The sequence below is a fragment of the Ursus arctos genome, unplaced genomic scaffold (genome assembly GCF_023065955.2).
Source record: "Ursus arctos isolate Adak ecotype North America unplaced genomic scaffold, UrsArc2.0 scaffold_19, whole genome shotgun sequence".
Classification (NCBI taxonomy): Eukaryota; Metazoa; Chordata; class Mammalia; order Carnivora; family Ursidae; genus Ursus; species Ursus arctos.
In genome coordinates this window covers 56,873,952-56,899,597 of record NW_026622863.1, presented here as the reverse complement: position 1 = coordinate 56,899,597, position 25,646 = coordinate 56,873,952, and the positions used below count along the sequence as shown (strand labels likewise).

General features: G+C 59.3%; 2 protein-coding genes across 2 annotated transcripts; one reads left to right on the top strand and one right to left on the bottom strand.

The window, feature by feature from the left end:
- Positions 1 to 157: 157 nt before the first annotated feature.
- On the top strand, positions 158 to 15,266 carry IGLON5 (IgLON family member 5). Its single transcript, XM_026488324.4, has 8 exons — positions 158 to 236; positions 7,979 to 8,057; positions 8,719 to 8,951; positions 10,323 to 10,442; positions 11,722 to 11,856; positions 12,027 to 12,147; positions 12,682 to 12,836; positions 13,839 to 15,266. The coding sequence occupies exons 1-8, from the start codon at positions 158 to 160 to the stop codon at positions 13,925 to 13,927; spliced, it is 1,011 nt and encodes a 336-aa protein (XP_026344109.1). The 3' UTR covers positions 13,928 to 15,266.
- Positions 15,267 to 17,262: 1,996 nt separating this feature from the next.
- Positions 17,263 to 25,443, bottom strand: VSIG10L (V-set and immunoglobulin domain containing 10 like). The gene is made up of 10 exons (XM_026488176.4): positions 24,469 to 25,443; positions 23,552 to 24,388; positions 22,893 to 23,186; positions 22,457 to 22,741; positions 21,575 to 21,829; positions 20,840 to 21,118; positions 20,310 to 20,606; positions 19,324 to 19,437; positions 18,951 to 19,105; positions 17,263 to 18,469 (listed from the first exon to the last, which is right to left on the bottom strand). Exons 1-10 carry the CDS (start codon positions 24,506 to 24,508, stop codon positions 18,407 to 18,409), a joined length of 2,619 nt encoding a protein of 872 aa, XP_026343961.2. The 5' UTR covers positions 24,509 to 25,443; the 3' UTR covers positions 17,263 to 18,406.
- Between the last annotated feature and the right edge of the window lie 203 nt (positions 25,444 to 25,646).

The window sequence follows — 25,646 nt, the reverse complement described above, 5'->3', positions numbered from 1 at the left end:
GTCGCGCCCCCCCCAGCCCCCTCCCCCCGCCCCCGCCGCCCCCCGGGCCGGTGCAGCCGCAGGCGGGGTCCCCCTCCCCCTCCCCCTCTCCCCCCGGCCTCGCGCGCCCCGGACCGGCCCCCCCTTTCCCCTCCCCCTTCGCGCCGCCGCTGCCGCGATGCCCCCCCCTGCGCCCGGGGCCCGGCTCCGGCTTCTCGCCGCCGCCGCCCTGGCCGGCCTGGCCGTCATCAGCCGAGGTACCGCAGCGTCGGGGGCGGGGGGATGGGGGGTGGCTCGGCCGGAAAGCCGGGGTCCCGAGCGGGGATTGGGGGTGGGGGACTGCATCCCAGGCGGGGAAGGGAGGCCCCCCGGACGCTGAGGTCTGGGCCCGGGGGCTGCACCCCCTGGCTGGGAAGGGGGTCTCGGACGTCTGGATTCGTGCCCGGGGGCCAGGGTTCCGCGTCCCGGGGCTCGAGCCTGGGCCTACCTAGGGGCGGAGGTCGGCTTCTCCCGGCCGGTGAGAGGGTCGCGGACACCTGATCCCGGCCCGGGGGCGGGAGTGTGCGGCTCCGGGTCAGGGAGGGGGATCAAACGCTAAAGTAAGGGTCCCTGGGCAGGATCTCTGAACTGAGTTGGGGTGTGGAGGGGAAGTGGGATGTCCTGTCGGGGGTCTTCATCTCTGAGTAGAGACAGTCCCTGAGGGGGTCCTGGCCTGAGGACTGGGGTGGGCGTTTCTGGGCAAAGGTGGGGGGATGGTGTCTTCCCAGGGTCGTAAGAGAAGGCAGCAGGGGTATCCACAGACCTCCATCCCAGGGCCAGGAAAGGACGAGGGGCTCTGGCCTCCCAGCTGGGTCATCTAGGTGGGGAGAAAGTGTCAGTGTTTGGGAGGTGGCGGTTATGTGGGGGAATGGAGCTGGTGATCCAGGAAGTTGGGGGCACTGGGCTGGGGACTCAGGTGTAGGTAGCTCTGGCTGAAAAGCCGGGTTCAGAGGCTGGACTGAGGATGCGAGAGGGGCAGATTGAGAAGGGAGGGAAGGGAAAGGTTAACATGGGGTCAAAGGGTTAATCTCAGCCCTGCTGAGACTGGGGAGGAATGGGGCTGGGGGCTGGTGTGTGGAGTGGGAAGGGGTGACCTAGGCAGTCTCTGGAGAGAGGATGTGGCTGTCTGCTGGACCCTGTGTCTCCCCAGTGGGCTGGTGGCCCAGGGATGGTCCAGGACGTGCCCCCTGGGGAGTGGAGGAGAGAGTGAGAACGCAGGAGGCAGGGATCAAGGTTAACTCAGTGCTTCTGGAGGATTCCCCCAGGCCCTGCCCTGAACCAAGGATTACAGTCAGGGACACACAATCAGGGACAACCTAGAGTCCTCAACAGTCTCAAGGAGGCAGCCACTCTCAGCCTCCCCCACACACACACCGGCTCACGCACAGACACATAAACACCCGTCACCGAGTCTGACCCAGAGCCGCACCCGCAGACACCCACAGTCGCACAAACACGGCCCGTGCACGCAGGACGCCTGTCCGCGCACGCAGGACCCCCAGCAATGGGGCCTCAGCAGGCTGGACCCTCAGTCAGTTTGAGGGTTCCTCCAGCCTGACCTGTCTGAATCACTGTCTGACGCTCTGTCTGTCTGCATCTCTCTGTCTCTGTCACTAGTCTCTTTAGGTCATTTCCAGGGGCTCCCTAGCTCTGGGGGACAGCCCAGTTGTCTCTGTCTCTGGGTCTCTGGCTCTCCATCCCTGCTGGCCTCAGCACAATTTCACATCTGTCCCTCCCCGCTTCTCATCATCACACACGCGTGTCTGTCTCTTCCCGGCCCCCTGGCTCCTAGCCCGTTCCTAGCCCCCTTGGTCCTCGCTCCTTTCACTCCTGGGGATTCACGTCCCATCTCTGTCACCGACACCTCCCATTGTTGTCCTTGTCCTTCTCTTGTCTTCTCCTTCCCCCGCTCCTCGTACCCTCATGACCCCGTCCTTGCTCCCCTCTCCCTTCACCACCCCTTCTTTTCCTTCAGTCTCAAGATAACTTCCCACTTTCCACTTTGAGTCTTCCAGCCCCCAGAAATCCCTCGTATACACAAATCCTGGGCTGGGAGCTGCTTGGAGCCAGGAGGTGGCCTGTCACCTAGGTCAAGTCCTCTCCCACTCCTGGGCCTTGGGCTCCCCATGGGAGATCTGGGAGCAAGAGGCGATGGGGTGGGGGATGGCCTGAGACAGATCTGGGTGGCAGCAAGGCAGCCCCACCCACTGACAGTTGGGGTGCTCTGAGAAAAAGCAGGGGTGGGGATGGGCACATACACAAAATTGCATTTTCTCTCCTCTCTGATTCATTTGCTCTTTTCCAAATTCCAGAAGGAAGGCATGCAAGTGAGCCATCCCCTACAAGTATGTATTAGGCAGATCTCATCTTGTCCCGGCCCTACCTCTCCCAAAACGCACTGGGCACTCTCCGCACTCTCTAGAGAGAGCCAGGTCCCGGCTTTCCCTCGCTCACACAAAGTCAGACCCGCAGAGTTGAACATACGGAAGGTATTGGTTTGTTGGTCGATGTTTTTCCCCGAGGTAGAAACAAAATAAGCCCATTTCTCTGCAACTGGCTTTTTTTCCACTTAACTTTAGCTGCCCAGCATCCATCCATATGGTTCTATCTTTAGTTTCTTTTCTAAATTCCTCATGCCAACACTCACACTCACACATATATATATTCCCTTCCGGAGGTCACAGCAGCAAAGCCGTGTAGGGCGGCTCCTTCGATCCCTGGCCAGCTGGTGAGGGGTGTTGGACGGAGGGGGGCAGGCAGAACGGGGCTCACCGGCCACTGTCCGTGGCCCTGGTCTGTCTGGACTGGTTATTTGGCAACTATTTACTGAGCACGGAGTCTCTGTTCTGGGCACTGGGGATCTGTATAGACGCAGCAGTGAGCAAGCCAGCTGAAGTCACGGAGCTCTGAAGGAGCCTCCATCCTAGTGGGATGGAGAGAGATCAAAACCTAAAAACGAGCAAATAAGTAAACGGGTAATTTCAGAGAGTGACGACGGGTAGTGTAAAGAAAGGAAGTGTCTTCAGGGACAAGCTGACCATGGGAGCTCTGGGGCTTGAGGGAGCCCTCTCTGAGCCGCTGGGAGCAGAGTTCAGACTGAAAGGAGAGAAGCTGGCCCTTAAAAAATCCCGAGGGAACAGTGGAGGTGAAGTTCCTGAGGTGGGAGCCAGCAGAAAGGAGCAGCCAACGTGTCATGGAAAGTTCCAGGGCTCTTGCCCCAGCGTCTGGACTCCAGGTGTCCAGGCATCTGTCCTGGGAAGGTCAGCAGAGAGGAAGGAGGCCCTGGGGGTTCCAGCCCCTTCTCACCAGCTCTTCCCTGCCAGAGCCACAACCCCTCCCACCACATCCCCCACCCCTCCCTGGGTCCAGCCTCGTTTCTGCCACAGCTCCCTGAGTGACCGCCACAAGCCATACACACGTGTGGGCCTCGGCTTCCCATCGCTGGGTTCCAGAACTGTGGAATCCAATCCTCCCCGCATTGGGGGGGTCCCAGCTTCACCAGAGTTCCCCCTTAGAGGGGTGGCAGGAGGTGCTTAACTCCAACCCAAGATCCCCCATCTTGTTAGAAATCTCTTTCTCTCTTAAGGGGAGAAACTTCACCTACCTGTGACCTTCACCCCTTGACTCATCAAGCAGGTGTGAGGGCTACTAGTCCAGACTGGCAGAGACCCGAGCGGCCCTTCTAGTCACCACCGGCCCCCCAGACCAGCCCCCCAGACGTGCCACATCATCCCCCGTCAGCCAGCACCCGTGGGGCTCTTGGCAAGCACACAGCCAGCAGGGTCTGCATTGAACTTGTTGCTTGGTTCAATCTTTGCTCTTTTCATGCTCCCCGCCACCCACACCGCAACGCGGGAGGCACAGTGACGGTCCCCCATTTACACAGGGAGAAACCTGAGTCCCAGGGAGGTGAAGGAATTTGTGCCACTAACTGGCAGCGCGGGGACTCGAACCCAGGCAGCCCCGGTCCCCAGTCTGTTCTTTCAGTGGCGCAGTTACGCTGGCTTGGTGGCATCAGAACAGATGCTGACAGGTCACCTGTACATGAGTCGCCGACTCAACTCGGGTGGGTGCGGGGCACAGAGCAACGGATGCTCCGGCCCCGCCCCCACCCCCGGGGAGCTGACACTGAACCAGGGATAGCAAGAGATGTTTCTTAAAAAAGAAGGTGCTGTTACGAGCAGCTAGCATTTATTGGACCCTTTCTGCATGCTAAGTGCTGAGCTAAACGTTTTGCTTGCATGTTCTCATGGAATCCCTCACAAAACCCTCAGAGAGAAGGACTGTTGTTTTTTTCTCCTTTTTATAGATGGGGAAACTGAGGCTCAGACTGTCCGGAGGTCACCCAGCCCGGAAATGGTAGGGCAGACATTTGATCTCCTAGCACAGATTCCTCCCAGCTTTCTTATCCAGTCTCTCGAGACCATTCATTCTCCCTACAAACACTTCCCTGTTCTGGGCTAAGCTCAGCTCCTGGGGACACAGCCAAGATTCAGGCCGGGGAGGCACCCCTGAACACTGTCCCAGCTGAGTCTGAGGGTATCCAGTAGAAAGGGTTGAGACTCTCTGTCTTGAACAGTCAGGGAGGACTTCCTGGAGGAGGGGGCCTTTGAGTTTGGGTCTTGAAGAATGAGTAGGAGTTCAAGAATTAGAGACACGTGTCGTTAGTATCTATTTACATTCACTCTTTCGACAAGTATTTCCCAGGGCCTTCCAGGGCTAGGCCGTATGCTGGGAGATGCTGAGGATACAGACCTGAGTCAGACCCAGGCTCTGCCCTCAAGAAACTTCTAGTCTGAGGGGGGAAACAGACACAGATGGCCACCACAGCATGATGTGAGCTCTAATGGAGATAGTCCAGGCACTGTGGGAATAACAGACCTGGCTTGGAGGGGGGAGGGAGGGCTTCCCAGAATTAAGGGAGAGTTTTCCAAGCAGAATTCCTACAGAGTGGATCTCCTGTGCACCAGCCTATTTATTTATACATTAAACAGCTTTCGAGGCCTCCTGGGGGCCAGGCCCAGAGAGCCAGCAATGCTGGAAGCCGGGAGGTGGGTCAGACCCGGGCCCCTCCCTGAGGGGCTGCCATCTGGTGAGGGAAGCAGGCTCAGACAGGATCCCGGGGTGGTCCGGACGAGACAGACGGAAGAGCCATGCTCAGGGACAGAGCGGGAGGTGGAACGACCAAACCGACCCCTACGTCCACTTACTGAAGCCCAGGAAAGGGAAGGGACTTGCCCAAGGTCATACAGCAGGGAGGGCGGTCCTGATCCTGGAGCCTGGGAATTGTGTGAGACAGCTATGCAGACTCACGACATCCAGATTTATAGACACAGGGACCAAAAATCCAAGACCCGCCGGAGACATGGATTCCTTCATCACTGATCTCGGGGGACCGCCCTCAGCTGAGCCTCGCGCTGGGAGTGCTGGGGACACAGATGGTCTGGGCTTGGCTCTGCCCTGGAGGAGCTGGTGGGGGAGCCAGATGACTCTGACCCCAGGTGCCCTGGGAGCAGGGCAGGAGCTATAGGGGCTGTCTCTCCTAGGAGGGGCCTATTACACTAGGCCCCTGGAGAAGGAGAAGCATTTTTGTCATAAACGGCGGGACAGAGGGTTGAGGAGAAAAGTGGGGAACGCGGAGCTGGGCCACACACACGCGCTCGGGGACACAAAGCAGGAGAGTGACCCCAAGGCCCCGGACCCAGGTGGAGGGGCTGGGCCTTTGTCCTGGGGGCAGTAGGGAGCCATGGGAGCGGTGGGGGCAGCTCTGAGTGTTGGAAAGATCCTTCTGGAAGGAGCGTGTGTCTGCCTGTATTCTGTCTGCCGGGACGTAGGACTGAGGTCCTGCCTGCCTGTGTCTGTGGGTCTAGCTCCCGTGGGCAGCAGCTGGGTGAGGCCTGGGTCCCTGAAGACTGGGGGACCTTGGACAGCTCCGTCTTCACCTCTAGGCCTCCTGTAACCTTGAACCTGTTACCGGGCGAGGAGGGGGGATTTTGCCCCCTGCAGGGCATCTGGCAACGTCCAGAGGCAGGTGTGGTGTCACCACTGTGACGTGGGGGGAGCTACCAGCATGGAGTGGGTAAAGGCCGGGGATGCTGCTGAGCGTCCTGCAGTGCGGGGTCCCCACCGTCCCTCGTGTGGGCACACAACAGTCCCCACGGTGGAGAAGCAGCCGGCCCAAACGTTAGTGGGGCCAAAGTGGAGAAGCCCAGGTCCAGGAGTGTGTGAGCAGGAGTATGCCAAGCCCTGTGGCGCGGGTGTCTGCAGACGTGCGTGTGTGATCTGATCGTAGGTGACAGCGTGACGGCCTGCGCCCGGTTCTTGGCCCAGGGCACTCCTTTGTATTTGAGAGGCTGTGACAGTGTAACTGCTTCCTTGTGCGCGGTAGCTCTCTGCACAACTCTCCAGAGGGCAGGGGTGGAGGGTGGCGAGCATGGCCCTTGGGCTGGTGGTGTCAGTGTGACTGATTAGGCCTGTGTGCGTGTGTGAGAGAGCGAGAGAGACACGGCCCCCTGGATGGGGCTGTAACTGGTTGCACGTAGACTCGCCTGCCCTGAGGGGCTGGTGTCAGCGCAACGGTGTGGGTCTAGCTGTTTATGGGGGGTGACCTTCCGCTGGGTGTGGGTCCCAGGCTGTGGGTCAGCAGGAGCGTGTGTGCACCAGGGCCCCTGAGCAGGCCCCTTTGCCCTTCAGGCGCTGGAGCGTGGGACTGTTTCCTGGCGCAGCCGGGGCCCTGGGTGTCTTCCCTGGGCTCTGGCGACGTGTCTGTCTCTGTGTGTGTCCACCTCCCGGCTGTCTCCTGCTGCTACCAGGGCTGTGTGTGCACAGCTCCGGGGAAGGCAGTCCCCTTCCCTGCCTCCAGAAGTGACTCCCGCCACGGCGAGGGGCTTCAGGGCCCACCCCAAACCCTGGGACCTGGGGAGCCCCCGCCCCGCACTGGCTCGGCCCCAGCCCGGTCCTGAGGGGCTGCTGATGGAGAGGGCCCCCGGGAGTCACTGGGGCGGCACGGGCAATTAATTCATTAGATTAATTAGCTGCCCGCGCCAGGGCGGGGGCAGGGCAGCCCCACGCAGGGCCCTCCTTCCCCAGGCATCCAAGGTCATCCAGCCTCCTCTCCCCCGCCTGGTGCCGGCTCCAGCCGCCTCCTCAGGCCCAGCCCCCACTCCCTGGCCCGGGGCCAGCCCACTGGCCACGGTCCACGGAGATGAATAGGTGGGGGTGGGGGCTCTGCCGGGCGCTGGTGCCCATGAGCTGCGGGGAGGGCACGGGCAGGCGTGGGCGTGCGCCTGCAAGTGTGCTCCACGAGCACGGGCAGGCGCGTGTGCGGGGCTGTACACGGGGCCCGAGGTTGTGCCTGCATCTGCGATAAGTGTGCGGCTGAGCGGGTACACGCCTGCGTCTGCGTCTGTACGTCTGCGGACGCTCGTGGGTGGCTCTGTGTGTCTTTCCACGCGTTTCTGCATTGATATGCGTACAGGTATGTGTGTGTATGCCCACGTGCGTGCACGTCTGTGTGACCTGTACGTGGCTCTGTGTGTTCTCGAACTTTGAGCGTGTGTGCGTGCATCTGTGTGTACGCGTGTGTGCACATGTACGTGTATTCCCGTGCACACGTGTATCTGTACATGTGCCTGCGGGTGTGTCTGCATACACGTTTATGCAATTGTGTATCTGCACACGTGTGTGTGAATGTGTGTGCACACGTGTGTGTGCTGTGACTGGGATGCTGTCTCCCTGTCTCTGGAGGTGTGTAGGCGTGTGTGTCCGAGTCTGAGTCGGCGTGAGCGTGCAGAAAGGAACGTGTGGCGTGTGTTTGCTCTGAGCGCACCTGCCGTGCGTCTCTGGAAACGTCGATGAATGTGCGTGCCAGGGGCTGTGGGAAATGTCTGTGGCTGCAAGGGCGTGTGCGTGTGTGTGCAGACGCGTCCAGTCCCTGCTGAGCTGCCCCTCCCTTCTGCAGGGCTGCTGTCCCAGAGCCTGGAGTTCAGCTCTCCCGCGGACAACTACACAGTGTGCGAAGGTGACAACGCCACTCTCAGGTACCTCCCATCTCGGGGACTCCGAAGTCACCCAGTCCGGCTCCTTCAGCTTCCTCAGCAAGACAGTCCCGACCTGCACGCACAGCCTGGCCCCTGTCTGTCAGGAGAGGTGGTTGGGGGCAGGGACTCTGGGCCCGGATCCGTGCCTGGGCCTCAGTGTCCCCATCTGTCAAATGGGTGGAGGAGTGATAACCACTGTCAAGGCTGTCATGCGGATGCAAGATTTTGTACACGAGCACGGCACACTGTGCCCGCTTCACAGATGAGAGCCGGGCTTATTTCCCCCGATCGGTGCTGCTCCCCACAGTGGGTCCGCCCCTCCCTCTGGGCCTCTGTCCCCCTCTCCCTGGGTCTCTCCCGCTCATCTCTGCATCCCTGCCTGTCTCTCCCAGAGTGCTCCCGATACTTTTCCAGTCTGTAGCACACAACATCACTCGGTAACCATCAGCTACCCTTCCGCTGTGCACTTGGGCTCAAACCTGAGGCTCAGTTTACCCGCCTGTAAAATGGGCACAGTCACCTCCGCCTCACGGGGCTTCAGTGGGAATTGGCGATGCAGTGGGCCTTCCTCTCCCCATCCCCAAGCCCCCGAGATGGAGGAACCCGGAGGGCTGTTTGGGGTGGGGGAGAGAAGAAGCCCCCTTCCTTGTCCTCCCTGAAGCTGCTTCATTGACGAGCACGTGACCCGCGTGGCCTGGCTGAACCGCTCCAACATCCTGTACGCGGGCAATGACCGCTGGACCAGCGACCCGCGGGTGCAGCTGCTGATCAACACGCCCGAGGAGTTCTCCATCCTCATCACCCAGGTGGGGCTCGGCGACGAGGGCCTCTACACCTGCTCCTTCCAGACCCGCCACCAGCCGTACACCACTCAGGTCTACCTCATCGTCCACGGTGAGCCCTTGGCCGGGCTTTGGGTGGCGGGGGGGCAGGGGGGAGGGCACGGGGTGGGGGGAGGATTCCTCGAGTCCTCACCAATTGTCCGCTCCCTGGTCCTGGGGATACATGGTGTGGAGGGCACACACCCCCGTCCTCGCAGATTTCAGCCAAGCAGAAGCAGGGACAGTCACCCAGAAGGGGACCCCCCAACATGACAGCTTCTAGGGCATGAGAGCTGCAGGGGTGAGGGGGTGCTGGGAGAAGGTTGCAGCCATTCACTCATCTCTGTTGGTCAAGCACCTACTACGTGCAGGATTGCTCTAGGCGCTGGGGGTGGGGAAGGAGCCAGGCGGGCTGTCCCTGCCCTTTGGAAGCTGACTTTCTAAGGAGGCGGCTTCCCAGACACAATGTCTGAGCTGAGACCTTCAGCTGGGGGCAGAGCTGGTACCGGAAACGGGGCGGCGCTGCAGGGACCAGGGGAGAAAATGAGTCAGGTGCGCAGAGCACATCGCACGTGGCTGGATGCCCCCCGAACGCAGAGAGGGAGGGGTGGGCAGGAGACAGAGAGAGCAGCAGGAGACAGAGCTCGGGTGGCTGGAGGGAGCAGTTGGAGAGACAAGGACCCAGAGACAGAGACAGCCCAGCGGGGCCATGACGAGCCCCGACTCGGGATCCAGACCCCCCAGGTGCTGAGGGACCCTGAGCAAGCAGGGAGGCCTCGGACTCCTCATCTGCAAAATGGGTTGACTCTGTCGTGCCTCAAATCCAAGACATGGTCAACTGGAAGGGGCATCTTTATCTTGCGCTCTGCCAAAAAAGAAAAGAAAAATAACCCTGCCAATTAAATCCCGGCGCCCTGTGTTGTCCGGCCGTCGTGACTGGAACAGTGTTCCGATGGGTGGGAGAAACAGCCACGTGCGTTAGAATGGATGAATACAGCAGCACCTACCCCGGGGCGTGGCAGGGCGCTGAAGGGGTAATGAGCTCATTTGTGTAGAACTCTTCGAACAGGGTTACCACGCCGGAAGCACCGTATGAGTATTTGCTATAGAAATTAATTGTTTAAAATAAGAATAATAATTAATAAATAAAAGTAGACAGACATAAGGTGGGAGGAATTCAGACCAGAAGGAAGAGAAACCAAGTTAGGATAAAGGGAGAGAGAGACAGACAGACAGACAGAGACTGAGAAAGAACGGGAAAGAGAGAGACGTGCAGTTAGACAAGGAGCCAGACCCAGAGGCAAGGGAGAAACACATAGAAATTCTTAGAACGCATGTTGGCTTGGACCCCTGGGTCTGAGGGAGGAGGGGCTGGGGGCGGGGGCTCCTGGTCCTTGGAGGCCATATTCAGCCTCTTGCTGACCTCTCCCCTCCTGGCCTGCAGTCCCCGCCCGCATCGTGAACATCTCGTCGCCTGTGACCGTGAATGAGGGGGGCAGCGTGAACCTGCTTTGCCTGGCCGTGGGACGGCCGGAGCCCACAGTCACCTGGAGGCAGCTCCGAGGTGAGGACCCCACCCCTGGCCCAAAGCCCCTTTCTCCACTCCACAGTCTGGGCCCCTCGATTCCCCATGCCCCTCCCTCGATTTCCAGAGTCCCCCTTTCCTCCATCTCTCATCCCCCCAAACCCTTGTCATGACTTGCTTTCCCCCTCCCACCCGGTTCCCGTTATGTCACCAGCAGCCCCCAGAGCCTTAGAGCCTTCGCCACCTGCAGGCCCGAACCATTTCCTCTAACTCACCTGCTAGACCCCAGCCTGCCCCCTGTCCCCACCCCAGTACCCCTGGTCTCTTCCCCACCAGCTCGCTTAATTCTGCGTTCTGAATCCCTGCCACTAACCCTAAGTCAGGTGACAACTAGCGGCCCCAGACCAGCAGAATCGGCACCACTGGGAGCTTGCCAGAAATGCACGTTCTGGGCCCATCCCAGGCCTAACGAATTACAGCCCCCCCCCCCCAGTCTGTTTTCACAAGCCCTTCAGGGGATTCTGGTGATGGAGCTGAGAACCACTACTCTAGGCTTCCCCCAAACATAGCACCGAGGTACCTGAACATGACATCCCAGATCCTAGACACCCACCACCCTTTTCCCAGGATCTCACCCCATCCCCCGGATCCCTAGACCCTCATTCACTGGGTCTTTAGAGACCAATGGTGCCAATCACTCTATCCCCCAAGACCCCAGAACCCAGTAACTAGGTCTCAGATCCTGGGTCCTTTCCCCCAGTCCTAAGCTTGAAATCCTGGATCCCTGGATGCCCTCAGTCCCAAAGGGTCTTCTGAACCTGGTGTTGTGTCTTGAGCCCCCAGATGACTGGATTGCTGTCCCATATACTAGATCCTGATTCCCTGAACCCAAGAATAAGATCCCAGAACTCTGGACCCGCCCCCCCGGGGGGGGGGGGTGTCTGTATTATCTGGCTCTTTCTGAGCTCCAAGATCCTGGGATCCTCCCCACTGGATACTGGGCACCCCATGATCTGAATTGTGAGCTCCCAGAGCCCTGGATGCAACAGCATCCCCAAATTCTAGGACCCTCCCCATTGGGTTCGAGTTACTAGGCCCCAGTCCCTCATTCCCTGTCCCACCCCTAGCAGGAGATTCCAGGCCGGGGACCCACACACCCCACCCCAAACCCCTGCAAACCCCTCCTGGCTCTCGCTGACCCGGGCACTCCAGGCCCTGCGGTGCCTGCCCCGCTGATGTGTGTCCGTGTTGTGCCCGTGTTGTCCCGTGTTAAGTGTTTGTGTCCGGCCCTGCCCCCTCCCCTTCCCTCCCCGCACAGACGGCTTCACCTCGGAGGGCGAGATCCTGGAGATTTCCGACATCCAGCGAGGCCAGGCCGGGGAATATGAGTGCGTGACTCACAACGGCGTGAACTCAGCACCCGACAGCCGCCGTGTGCTGGTCACAGTCAACTGTGAGCCCCTTGCCCCTTGGCCCTGGGCATGAAAGGGGGGCAGGCTCTGGGTCCCTGAAGAGGAGGATAGAAGTGCTGGACTCTTGGGAAGGAGGGAGGAGGGGGATGGGGACACAACCCCTTAGTCCCCGCCTCGCTGGGAGAAGTCACTTACTTTCGCCCCTCGCCAGATCCTCCAACCATCACGGACGTGACCAGCGCCCGCACGGCCCTGGGCCGGGCCGCCCTCCTGCGCTGTGAAGCCATGGCGGTGCCCCCCGCGGACTTCCAGTGGTACAAGGATGACAGACTGTGAGGACAGCACCGGGGCAGGCCGAGGGGGGTGGGGAAGGTAGCCGAGCCCTAGATCCCGAGAACTGGGGGACCCAGCTTCTAGGGGATGGGGTCCGCTGGGCCCCAGCGAGGTCTCGGGGGCTTACTGGAAACTTGGGTCCCACAATGATGAATGTTGGGGCCCTGGTCTCTTGGGGCTATTCAGGGAGAAGTTCGGGGGTCGATGCTGAGGATGTGGTGGGGAAGCTTCAGAGGACCATTGGGGTTGGGGTCCAGCAGGGTCTGGGAGCGTGTAGAGATTGGGGGCACACGTTGGGAGAGTCCAGTGACCCTGAGTGGCAGGGGTGCCTGGAGAGGGGTGTCTGTGGGAGTGGTCGGGGACCCATGGGGAGCTAGAGCCCAAAGCTAGGGGTTTCTAGGGTAGGGAGCAGAATGTGGGGTCTCCGGGAAATTGGGGAGCCAGAGAATCGGGAGAGGGGAGTGGGCTCTGCGCCCCGAGGGGGTCCCGGGCCGGTGTCCCACGTCCCGGTCCCTGACCCGGATCCCCGGCAGGCTGATCAGCGGCACAGCCGAGGGCCTGAAGGTGCAGACGGAGCGCACCCGCTCGATGCTTCTCTTCGCCAACGTGAGCGCCCGGCATTACGGCAACTACACGTGTCGCGCCGCCAACCGGCTGGGAACGTCCAGCGCATCCATGCGGCTCCTGCGTGAGTCCGAGAGGGAGGGGCGGGCGGGGGGCCGGGGAGCGGGGCCGGGACTGCCCCAGACAGATCTCCAGCTTGGGAAGGTGACGGACGCTGAGACCCAAGCAATGCGACTGAGCGAGAAACCCATCCCTTCAATGCATGTCGAATCATTGAGCGCCCACTAGGGGGCGGAACTGAGACTTGAATGGTAAGAAGCAGCCAGTCCAGCCAAGCTGTGCGGGAAGAGCTTTGCAGGCAAGGGGAACGGTGTATGTCTGCAAAGGCCCAGCAAGGAGGCTAGCATGATCTGAGCAGAGTGATCACCGTGGAGCCTGAGTTTAAACAGGAAGGGAGAGGCAAAGTCTCATGGACCACAGAAAGGATTTTGGATTTTATTCTACTACAGGGTGAGGCCCCTGGGGAATGACCAAGTGGTTGACGCTTCTAGGGAGAATCACTGACTGCTATTTGAGGAATGGCCTGTAGGGGGCGCAAGACGGAGGCAGAGGGACCAGGGAGGGGGCTACTGGGGTAATCCAGGAGCGGTGGCACAGAGTCCCTGTATCAAGGAGATGTTTTGAAGGTGGAGGGAAGAAGGAAGTGGCGTCGTGGCCATCGCAGGTGTTGGCTCGAGTAGCTGGGTGAACGGAGATGTAGTAGGAAAGTACTGAAGTGGGGAGAGACTGGGGTGGGGGCAGTAGCCAGTCTCGGGGAGCAAAGTCAAGAGTACTCTTTGGGCCGTGCTCACTGCAAGACGCTTCGTGGCCATACCGGATAGACCAAAACTGTACGACGTGAAGATCTGAGAAAGGGAATAAGAGAGAGGGGCTGAGTGGCAGCGAGAAACGGTGTTCGGCGAGATAGAGTGGGGAGAGCAGGCCCACTGAGCGAAAGCCCCAGAAAGGCCCCTAGAGAGGGACACTCAAAGAGACCCTCAGAGACAGGGCGGACGCAAGGCACCGCAAGACGCACGTGGGGTCTCCCCTTCCCAGGCCACCCCCGTGACCCTCTCTCTTTCCCCAGGCCCAGGATCCCTGGAGAACTCGGCCCCGAGGCCCCCGGGGCCCCTGACCCTCCTCTCCGCCCTGGGCTGGCTGTGGTGGAGGATGTAGGAAGAACCCAGTGCAGCTCGCCTCCCCCTGCACGGGGCCTGAGGCCGGGAGCGAGAGAAAAAGGGAGAGCAAGCGCCGTGGGTCTCGAGGGGGCGGAAGAGCTCTCTGCCACCGAGGAGGAGGAAGAAGGGAGGAGGAGCAGGAAGAGGAGGAAGGCTCTTTAGAGAACCCATCACTGTGAGGGATAACGCAAAATTATGCATCTTTCTACAGCCATTGTCGCCACCGTTCACGTTTCCGATTGTGACCCACCCCTGGCCACCCCACACCCCTCTCTTAGCTCAGGCTGTCAACTGGATCGTGTGTATGCAGTGGGTGTGTGAGAGCATGAGCCTGCCCGTGTGTGTATGTGTGTGGGGGGAAGGGGCTCCGCCATCTTCCCTCCCTGAAAACCCCCACGCCCGCTGCCCCCAGTGCTGCTGTCTCTCACCTCTGGCTGGAGGTAGGTATGTGGGCTTCATGGCAGAAGCTGTGAGGAGAGGTCTTCCAGGCTCCCCGCGTTCCCAATATATGCACGCACACCACCCCGTCCCCTCCCTGTTGAAAGAGTGTCTCCCGGGCGGGTTGGGAGTGAGGAGGGGTGTCGCGTACTCACCTGTCAAGCTATCATTCGGCCTTTGTGAGCAGGTGGGGATCTCCATCTTGGCTCGGGCCTCCTTGCTTTCAACCACTGGCTGCCTGTAGCCGGAGGCCCCATCACTGGCTCAGCAGCCTGAGACCTTCCCACTTTCTCTGCCCCCCTCCCCTCCCCCGACTTTCTGGCCCCATCTGGGCCAATCGGTGCTTCCATCCAACTGTCAGACTGGTGTCTGTGGTCACCTGTCTGCCTCAGTGCTTTGCCCTACCCCGCCCCCGAACTCCCCTTGGCCCCCTGCAGCCACCCACAGGTGTGGGCTTGCTGGTCTACCACTCCCTGGCCTCTCCACCAACTGTTCCTCCCAAAGGCTGACCTGACCGCCCTCACACACACTCCGATAGACACACACCCACATACCAGCGACTGTGACCAGCAATAGCCCCCTGGCTCCAGCCGCCCCAGAGCTGGTGACCGGTCTGTAGTTCCCCGGAGGGCGGGCAACTTGTCAGGAGGGGGCGCTGAGAGGCTGTAACCTCAGCTCTGATGGTAGGAATATGCAATCCTGGCACACCATATCACACAAAGTGGGGAAGAGAGAGGCATCAACAGACATCCCCAGTCCAGACCAAGATGTCAAGTCACCAGCTCTGACTCCTGGGAGACCCTCTAGAAACACTCGCCCCAAACCACACTACCCAGAGCTTGGGGAGGAAGAGCTCAGAGCAGGGGCAGGGGGGCAAGGGGCAGTGACTGTACCTCAGACGGGGGCGTGGGCCCCATCCCACATTGTCTTCCATCCCCAGGGTCCAGGGGTTCGGGAGGGGCGGGGGAGGGATGCCAGGGAGGGGGCGGGGGGCCCTGGGGGCCGTGTGTTCCGATTCATGGGGAGTGTTGAGACCACCACACCAATAAACGCCTTTTTCCAAAGTCTCTGCCTGCAAGTGTCAGGGTCATTAAGGATTTGGGGGAGTGGAGGGCAAAGGGTCATTGGTGGTGCCTCCCCAGCGTCATTTCTACCTTCTCTCTTGGTAGATTTGGAATTGACGCATTACACAATGATGTGAGGTCTATCTAGATCTGCACAGTTGCTTTTCCCCATTACGCGGCAGATCTTGGGTCTGTAGGGATAGCGGTGGTGGGGAAGATAGCATGTACAGGCTGAGAATGGGAGAAACACTATGGAATACAGAGAGGAAGGTCTAAAGAAACTGAGTCCATGGTGACATCATTTGAGCAGCTGGATCAGAACTTACCTGATGCCCACCTTCATTTACATAAGCAATACAGTCTCCCTGAATATGTATAAGCCAAGTTGTGGTGTCAGGTTTCTTACTAGTGATTAAAAAGGAAATGAAAGGGGGCGCCTGGGTAGTGCAGTAGTTAAGCGTCTGCCTTCGGCTCAGGGTGTGATCCCGGCGTACTGGGTTCGAGTCCCACATCGGGCTCCTCCGCTATGAGCCTGCTTCTTCCTCTCCCACTCCCCCTGCTGTGTTCCCTCTCTCGCTGGCTGTCTCTCTCTCTGTCACATAAATAAATAAAATCTTTAAAAAAAATAAAGGAAATGAAAGGTCTAACTGATGTAAAAAAGATATAGAGGACCCAGGTACCCAGGACCCCAGCCTTCACCTTTCCAAAAAGATCTAAGACCTCTATTTCCCTAAAGGCCTCTTTCATCCCAATCTTTAACCAGAACACCTCACATCCTTTCCTTCCCTGAGACAGATGCTTTAGTTGTTTCCACCTTTCCGATCAGACCCACCTCCCACGATACAGGCTGAGATGTTTGGTTTCCCAGCCTCCCTTGCAGTGATGTGGCTCATTTGGGGTCAATAAGGGAATTTTGCCGATGGGCTTGCAGGAAAGTTTTCTCCCCACTCATGAGGTTGGTCGAGGGAAGGGGCGTGGGAAGGGAACCTTGCTCCCTTCCTTTTGTCTTCAGATACAGTTGTATGAAGAGGTGATGCCTGGAGCTCCAGCAGCCATCTTGCCACATAAGACAATGTCCCAACCCATGGAGAGTGGCCGGGCAGAAGGGCGCAGAGAGCTCAGGTCCTTCACGGGGTCGCTACGTTGCTGAGCCAGCCTCAAACCAGCACTTATTTTGCCACCATTTATCTTGTTACTTGCAGCCAAGGGACTCTTCACTGATGCACTCCCTAAATTTCCAATGAGAAACCCAGCTAAGAAAGAAAGGCATCACGCTGGGGAGAGCGGCAGCAAGCCCAGCCTTCCAGGGGCGCCAAAACATTTGCTCAGTCAACCAGTACTTATGTTAAGTGCTGGGGATAATGACACGGCCTCTGCCGTCATGACGTTCTCGGTTTAGAGAGGGAGTCAGAGGCTGAACAAGTACATACGGATTTACGTGAGAGAAGCCGGGCGTTCAGAGGCTGTGGGACCGAACCCATGACCGAGGCAGCCTCCTGTGCTGGTAATGGTTATATTTTTAGGGTTTCTGGGCCCGATTCCAACATTGGGGGGCTCTCCCCCCAACACCAAGCAATTCTGAGACCAGCAGGTGTCTGAGAATTCAACTCCATTCTGCCGCTGTCTCCCCAAAGACAGCATCAGATTCTACAGGTGAGGGGTGCAGTCCTATAAGCCTGCTGCCCCCAGGCCCCACTTCAGACACCCGCGGCGCCCCCCAGGCCACCACCCAGGCTTCAGAGCGACTGCCTACAGCTGGAGGTTCCGAAGGCCTCGTCCTTGGATTTGATTAATTTCCTAGACGGGCTGGCAGGACTCGGGGAAATGCGTACTTAATTTACCAGTTTATTAAAATGATACAAGAAAGGATATGAATCAACAACCAGATGAAGAGATACACGGGGCAAGCTCCCCAACAAAGGAGCTTCTGTCCTTGTGGAGCTCGGGGCCCGGCTCAGCGGTACAGGGGGCATTCCGGGTCCCGCAGTGCGGAAGCTCTCCGGAAATGGACCAAGAGCTGTCCTCTTGGGTGTTTACGGAGCCTTCATTATATCGTCATGATTGACTAAGTCACTGGCCATTGGCGGATTCAACCTCCATTCCCTCCCTGCTCCTAGTCGGAGGGGGTGGGTAGGGAGGGGTCAGGCCTCTAATCACAGGTTTGGTCCTCCAGCCACCAGCCCCGCCTTTGGGTGGGGTCCAAAAGTCACCTTCATTAATACCAAGACCCCGATTTCGCCTTTGTGGCTCTGAATCGTCTTCAAGAACCGTGGACCGAGGTGGAAGCTGTCTGGGAAACATATTTTGCTCATCCGAATGACCCAATATATATTTCCTATAAATCACTGTGGCTCAGTTACCATCACACTTGAGAAGTGAATGACCTGGGGCAAAGGGTGGTGTTCCAGGCAAAGCAAACTCTGGGGCTTAGAGCAGGGTGCACAGAAAGCCTCCTGTTAATAGCAGGGGTGAAGCACAGGAAGGGGAGGTCAGAAGTGAAAAGAAGCCAAACCACAAGGTTCTGAAAATCACAGTGAGGAGTCGGGACCATATCTGAAGGGCAATGGGCACCCCTAGAAGGGTTTAAAGAGGAGAGGACGTGGTCTGAGCTATGTTAAGATAAAGACTCTGGGAGCTGGATGGGGTATGGCCTGGAGGAGAGGAGCGGATGTAGGAAACCCTTCTGAGAGAATGAGGCTGGGCCCCCTTTGGGGCTCGGAGCAGCACAGGACAAGCCCTGCCTGTCCACCACCGGGCCTGTAGGTCCTGCCCGCCGGGAAGTTGTGCAAACCCCACGGGTAGATCAGTAGTAGTCTCTCCGAGCCCAGAAGCCACAGCTCCTTAGCTGCACAAATTCAAGTAGTCACATTTGGGGGGGGGGGGTCTTCAGTCACAGCAGGACAGGGAGTCCCTGCCTGCAGTCGGGGTGAAACAGGAGGTCCTACCAAAAAAATCCTGTGCAGAGCGGGCCCTGGTCACACCTGCGTGGCTACCCGAACAGTCCTGGGGCCCCCACCCGGAAAGACGGGGCCAGTGGCCTGGAAGAGAAAGGAAGGGAGGGGGACGAGCTCAGGGGTTACCCTGAATGTGACATGACTCACACTTTTCTAGCACTAGCTCAAATCAGCCAGATACTAGCCGGGTCCCCTCCACTTACAACAGGGAAAAAAGAAACGTCCGCCCACCCTTGGGAGAGATAAGACAAGGAACAGCCCAGCTTTCATGGGGAAGAAGACATTCCATCCCACGTCTGACAGAAAATGGAAGTTTTGCCAATGTTTATGGAAAAGAAAGAATAAAGGAGTTTTCCCTCCTTTAGAGGGAAATTGGAATTTCACTCTTAATATGACAAACATTTGATGGGAATTCCTGTCCAATTTTTATGTATGGGGGGGGGGGGGGTTACCAACTTCGTAAACCAACAAGTGAAGCTGGAGGAAGAGGACTCAGACCATCTCCTCTCCCTAAAACACAAAAAGTTCCACCCCCATTCCAGGGCACTGCGGCACCCACTCTCACCTGGTGGACCCTGTTTGGGCTCGGGTCCTCCAGCGGGACTTTGAGGGGCAGAGGCTGTGAGGTCTGCACTGGGGTTATGCTCTGCATCTTTTTTTCCAGGGGGGGAACCACAGGGGTCAAGGAGCAGGGATGCTTCTTTTTCTTGAGAGAGTCTCCTGGTAAGAGGAAGAGAAACAGAAACACGTGATTGGCTGTTCCGACATACCAACCCAGCCAATGACCAGGGAAGCTCGGGAAAGGGGCGGAGCCTTACTCCGATTGGCTGATCTGGAGGTAGAAGGCGGGATGAAGGACCTGTGGCCGTGCTGACTGGGTCAGCCAGGTCTCCAATGGGCCTCTTTCTAGGGACCCGCCCAGTGGGCCCCTCACTCACCCCTAAGACTGCACAGGCAGCAGATACACAGGTAGAGAAGTGCTGCCAGGAGCGCCAGGCCCAGTAGGGAGCCCAGGACGATGCCAGCAATGGCCCCGGAGCTCAGGGTGGGACCTGGAAGAGACAGAGAGATAGAGGAGGATCAGGGAGCAGGAGCCAGGGCTGGACCCAAGTTTCCTAACCAACCTGCTACAGGTATTTCAGGACCCAGGAACCTGGGACCTCAGACTCTCAATTCATTTAGCATTTACCACGTAACCGGTGTGCCTGGCATCCTACCAGATGGTAACAATCCACGAGTGAGCAAATCCGGATACCCGCTCTCACCGGGATTAATTTTAGGGAAATCAGAAACAAATGCACAAATGAGTAACAATTACAGGTTGCACCAAGGAGAAAAATAAATGTGCTGTACAGAAATAATGTGCTATCGCAGAAACAGAGTCGATCTTCTGCAAAGACTCTGTTTCCAAATAAGGTCACATTCGCAGGTACGGAGGGCTAAGATGTCAACATATCTTTTGGGGGGAGACACGATCGAACCGATCAAGTCAAGATGAGATCATGAGGATGAGCCCTAGTCCGATATGACTAGAGTCCTTACAAGAAGACAGAGACACGCACAGGGAAGAGAAGGCCGTGGGAAGCTGGAGGCAGAGACCGACCACAACAATGCAGCTACAAGCCAAGAAAGGCCAAGGATTGGTGGCCACTACCAGAAGCTGGAAGAGGTCGGCAAAGACTCTGAGACCCGAGTCTCAGAGGGAGCACGGCCCCGATTTCCGTGAGACGGAGCTCTGACACCTTGATGTCTGACTTCTGGCCTCCAGAGCTGGGAGAGAATACATTTCTGTTGGTCCAAGCCCCCCAGTTCATGGTCCTTTGTGACCGTGGCCCCAGAAAGTGGATACAAACAGACAAGCCGGATACAGGGAAACAGAGCAAGGGAGGCAGCCCAGGAAAAGGCTCCAATAGTCCCAACTCACTGGCCTGGTAGACTCGGCTTTGTGATGGGGTCCCTGGCTGGCCCCCCAGGGTGGGCAGGATACGGAAGGCCCAAGTCCCAGGGTTCCGACGAGGAAGGGGCACCACGGCTGACCGCTCCCGAGGCCCCAGGATGAGTAGGGAGACCCAGTCGTTGTAGGTAGTGCCTCTACCCAGGTCAGGGCCCTCTCGTCGTGCCTGGATCTCAAAACCACTGATTAGGGCCCCGCGTTCCACATCCCAAGTCAGCACAGCTGCATCCTGGGCTCTCTGCAGCCTCCACGAGGAGATGGAGGGTCCTGGGGGGACGAAGGTGGGGGCTCGATTAATGGGTCCTGGAGGGGAGAGGGCAGAGGACCTGGATTCATAGGTCCTAGAGCAGGGGGTCTGGGGAGTCTTCTAGGCCTACAAGAGGAAGGGACTGAGGGCCTGGACTCTTGGATCTGAGGGAGAAGGGGCTGGGGACGGGGTCTGAGGTTAGAGAGGGCTGGAGGACCTGGACTTCTGGGTTCTGGGAAAGAAAGGGACTCACCAAGGAGAGTAATCTGGTTGCCCCCAGCACCCAGCGCCCCGCTGCACAGCACGGAATAATTTCCCAGGTCCCAATCCAGACTGAAGTTGCTAATGACGAGCCTGCGCCCATCTTGGCTGAGCCGCAGGCGACCCCCACCTCCTGGGGCCACAGGCCGCCCTTCTCGGGCCCAAGAGGCTCTGGATGGTGGAGGACAGCCGGTGGTCTCGAGCACCACCTCTGCCTCCCCTGACCGCGTTTCCTCCACTGTGGGATGTAGCAGCACCTCCCGGGGGGCCTCTGCGGGTAGAAGAAACCCCGCCAAGTCAAGACCTTACTCTGCAGTCAAAGACCAAGTCCTGCGCCGTTTGGTGAAGTGAATCGCAGTGAAACTGGAGCAAACGAAGAAGCGCTGCCCATTCACTCACTCTCTCATTCAATCATCGTCTGATTTCCTTAATAACGACTAACTAGATACATAGTATGGACCAGGTTTTGAACCGGGAAACTAGTGTGATTCCCGAGCCTTCATTTCTCTGGACGCGTCGAAAGGTGTCAGCCCTCTTCCTGGGTCCAGGAAAGAAACTGCCGCCCTTCCCCTGCTTGAGGTATAGAAAAAACCTTGGTCCTTCTGCAGGGTTTAAGACAAACGAAATCTCTTTTCCTGGAGTTGGAAGTCTGCCTTTCTCATTTCCTAAAGGAGATAAGAAATACCCCCTCGTCGGGAAACAGGAAAGAAATCCCACCGGCTCTCACCCGGGGTGACGGTGCAGGTGCGCGTGGTCACCAGGTGGCGAGCGAGACAGGTGACGGGGACGCCGCTGAGCCGGGGATGGGCGGGGACAGCCGCCAGGAGCGCCGAGGGCATCGGTCCCGCGCGGACGCCTTCAGGGAGACCCTGGAACTGCAGGGAGGCGGCGGGGACCCCGCCGGGCCACGAGCAGCGGAAGCGGAGGCTGCGGTCCCCCGGACCGCCTTCGACTGAGCACTGTGGGGACCCGGGAGGCAGATCTGTGGAGCGGAGGGAGAGCTCAAGGGGTCAGCCTCTCACCCCTCAACCCTCCAGCTCCGCCTCTCTACGCATTCACGCCAACACTTCAGCACCTGGCACCGGCCCGTAGGCGCCGTCCGCGCCCCGTTCTCTTGCCACCCAGCTCCCTTTCCCAGAAACTTCCGGGCTGAGTGGGCAGCCGCGTCCCCACTGACGGCCTCTCTTTGCTAAGGAAACTACATCTCTGCACTGATTTCTTTCCTTGCAAACATAACCCCGTCCCTTCCTTTGTAGTCCCACCCCTTCCACCAAATTACTCTGGGCCTTTAGCCAGACATCTATGCCCCTCCTGTTGCGCCCCGTCCCTCATCTAAGAGAACTCCGCCCACTTCTGGAATCACCCAGCCCCCTTTCTCTTGTGACCCCGCCCCTTTCCCAGGTAATATCTTTATTTGCTAATCCCACTTACTGGCCCAAACGCCTTAAGTCCCTTCTCTTTCTGTCTACTCTTCGCCATTTGACCCTCTGCTTAATTTGTTGAGATCGCCCCTTGCCCAGGAACCTCTATCCTGTTAATGCTGGCCCCGCCCCTCTGTTGTGGCCCCGCCCCCCGGGGGCCCGCTCCATCCCGCCCGGGCCGCGCTCACCCGCCACGGTGAGGTTGAGCAGAGCGCGGCGGCGGTGGCCGGTGTGCGGGTTCGCGGCGAGGCAGGCGTAGGTGCCGGCGTGGCCCGGCCGGACGGCGGGCAGCAAGAGACGCGGGCCGGCGGGCACCGCAGCCTCGGCCGGGTCGGCCAGACTCCACGCGATGTCGGCGGGCGGCCGCGAGGCGGCGGTGCAGCGCAGGGTCACGTTGCTGCCCGCCGTGACATAGAGGGCGGGGGCGGCGTCGCGGTCTGAGGACACCTTGATTACCGGCGCATCCGGGCCGTCTGGAGGAAGGGGTCCGGACCGGGAGAGTCAGGGTTACCCGGGACTCCGCCACGACCCCGGGGCGCTGGACCTCCAACTCCCCCTCCGCCTCGGACCAGGAGCCTGAGCTCCCAGGCCACGGCCCCCGACCTGAGGCACACCCCCACTCACAGAAGACGCTGACATCGGCCGCAGCCTCCGTGTGGCCGAAAGGGCTGCGGACGCGACAAGTGTACCGGGCCTGGTCGCTGCGCACAGGGCGCGTGATGAGCAGCTGGTCGCCCTCTGTGCGGATCCGGGGTGGCTCTGCTCCCTCAGGGTCCGTTGCCTCCAGGATGCGTCCGTCCCGGCTCCAGCTCAGCTCCCCGCGACCCGGCCCCCACCCCAGGCAACGCAGCCGGAGCTCGGCCGCCCCCTCCTCTGTCTCGGGGGTCTTGGGCTGCACCGACAGCTGGGGCAGTGGCTCTGGGAGAGGGGAACGGGCTCAGGACCTGGTCCCTGGCCGGCTGGCCCCCTAGATCTGGGACTCCATGCCCCAGCCTTCTCCACTCTTCCCACCCAGGACTTCCAGGCCCAGCCCCAGGAGTCCTCCTCACAGACTGCTGAGTCTGAGTCCCCCACTCTCTCCTCTCAGAGACTCAAGATTCCAAACCCCCAGGGGTCTTGATCCCCAGGTCCAACTTCCCTCAAGAACGCTTGTCTTGAGCCCCAGCCCCTCTTATCCCTCCTCTCTCCCCTGTCGAGGGACCCTTTCCTCAGGGAAGAAAACACCATCAGACAGCAGCCACCTGCCCAAAGGGCCTGCACTCTGGACCTCAGTACCCACTTACCATACACACCCACCGTGAACTCCCGAATCTGCCGGGAGACCCCAGCCCGGATAACCTCAGCGGTGTAGACCCCAGCATCCTCTAGCTGGGCAGAGGCAAGTTCCAGGCCCCCTTGGGCCTGGTCAAATCGTAAGCGGTCTCGGTGAGCAGGATCCAAGCTGATCAGGGGAGCCCCTGGCCCGAGACCCCCAGCTGCCAGCACCTTGGAGCCTCGGCGCCAGACAACCAGAGGAGCAGAAGGGCCGGGGCTGGGAACCGGAACTAGAGGGAGCTGGATGGTGGTCCCCACTAGCACCGAGAGAGGCCTCCCCACTTGCTGGGGGAGGCTTTCCACTGGGCGGGCTATTGCGGTTACCTTGGATTCGGGGGTCTGGGCAGTGATTTTAAGATCCTCAGGGGAGATTTTTGAACCTGGGGTCTCAACAGATACTTCAGGATCTGGGACTTGAGCTGACATATTTGAAGCTGGCGTCTTAACAGAGAAGGAGGGCTCTAAGTCTTTGGCAGGAACTTGAGAACCTAAGACATCAGAAAATCCTCCAGAATCTGGGATTTCAGAGAAGGTAGGATCCAGGCTCAACTTCTGGCCGTCAGCAGAAACATTTGACCAGACGGACCGAGGCACATCGCTAAAATTCGAGGCTTCAGGAAACCACTTGGAATGAGGGACAGCAGCAGTGGTTTTCGAACCTGGAGACTGATCTGGAAATTTCCGGCTGGGGGGTTTGATGGAGACTTTTGAACCTGGGCCCTGGGAAGAGCTTTCTGAGTCCAGGGAGAAACTGGTTTGCTGAACTCCAGAAGAGGCTCCATGGGTGAGGACCCCTCCTCCGGAGGCTGCAAGGAGAGGAGGGGAGGGCGTTGAGGGGCTGCTGAGAAGGGGAACCGGTGGGGAAGGGGCCGAGCAGGGGACTTACCCAGGAGCAGGAAGAGCAGCAGAGCCCGTGAGGTGTCCATGGTGCTGGCCGCACCCGTGAGGACACTGGAGCGAGACTCCAAGGCCTGCACCTGTGCCTCCTGGTCGACGAGTCTGACAGGACTGGTAGCTTCCTGGGCAGGGAAGGAAGCCAGACCCAGTGGGAGGTGCCAGGATCCCCCACCCCCAATCTAGTGGCAGTGCCAGCCACCCCACCCCACTGTCCTCAGCAGCTGGTCCCATCTGACCCCTGCGCTCCCACCCCTAGGGTGAAAGATGGGGAGAGCTGAGTCCCAGCGGAAATGTGGTAGCAAACCCGTGGGCAACAGAAGCCAGAAGATCTCTTGGAGGAGGGGGAGGTGACCCTACAGAGAGCCCCCAACTCCGATGGCCTTGGCCTCAGTTCAGGCTTCCTCCTCACCAGTCTCTGTCCTGCCTGCAGCCTCAGATCCCTGCGTTTGACCCTGCTCCTACTCTGCTCCAAGGCCTCCCATAGCTCCCTGCTCCCCTCAGGACAGGTCTTGACTGGCCGTCTCCCACCCTCTCCTGAGACCCAGAGTTGCATCTCCGTGCCCCCCAGGGCCTCAAATGCCCTGCATCCCACTGAACTTAGCATCTTCCCTCCAACACAACCCCCTTCCTGGGCTCTCCATCTCAAGTGCAGTTCCGAGGCTGGGAGCCCTCTTCCCTCCTCTCCCCTCCTGCTCTGCCCCTTCCTCTCCATTCCCACTGGCCAGACCCTTCCTCTCCCCCAGCCTCCTCCCTCCAGTCTCCAGCCTCCACAAATCCATGGATCCACACTTGACCCCTTTCTGCCCCTGCCCCTCCCGTGACTCCCCTGTACCCTCAGGAGACACCCAAGTTCCCTTCCCGACAAAGAGCGGCCCAGACCCAACCACTCCGGCCACACCCACTCTTTGAACATCGGGCCATGCTCATGCCCCATCTCTCCCCTCCCAGATCCCAGATTTGCAGGCAGTCTCTCCTCTGCCTGGAATGCTCTGCTCATTCCCTGCCCCCCCCCCCCCCACACACAACTTGTCCTGCAGCCTCACCTAGTTAAGAATCATAATAATAATTACCACTTCTCCTGCGCCAGGAACCATGCGAAATGCTTCCCAGGCATTATCTGCCCGCACACTTCCAAATGCCCTATGAGCTGGGTGTCATTATCCTCAT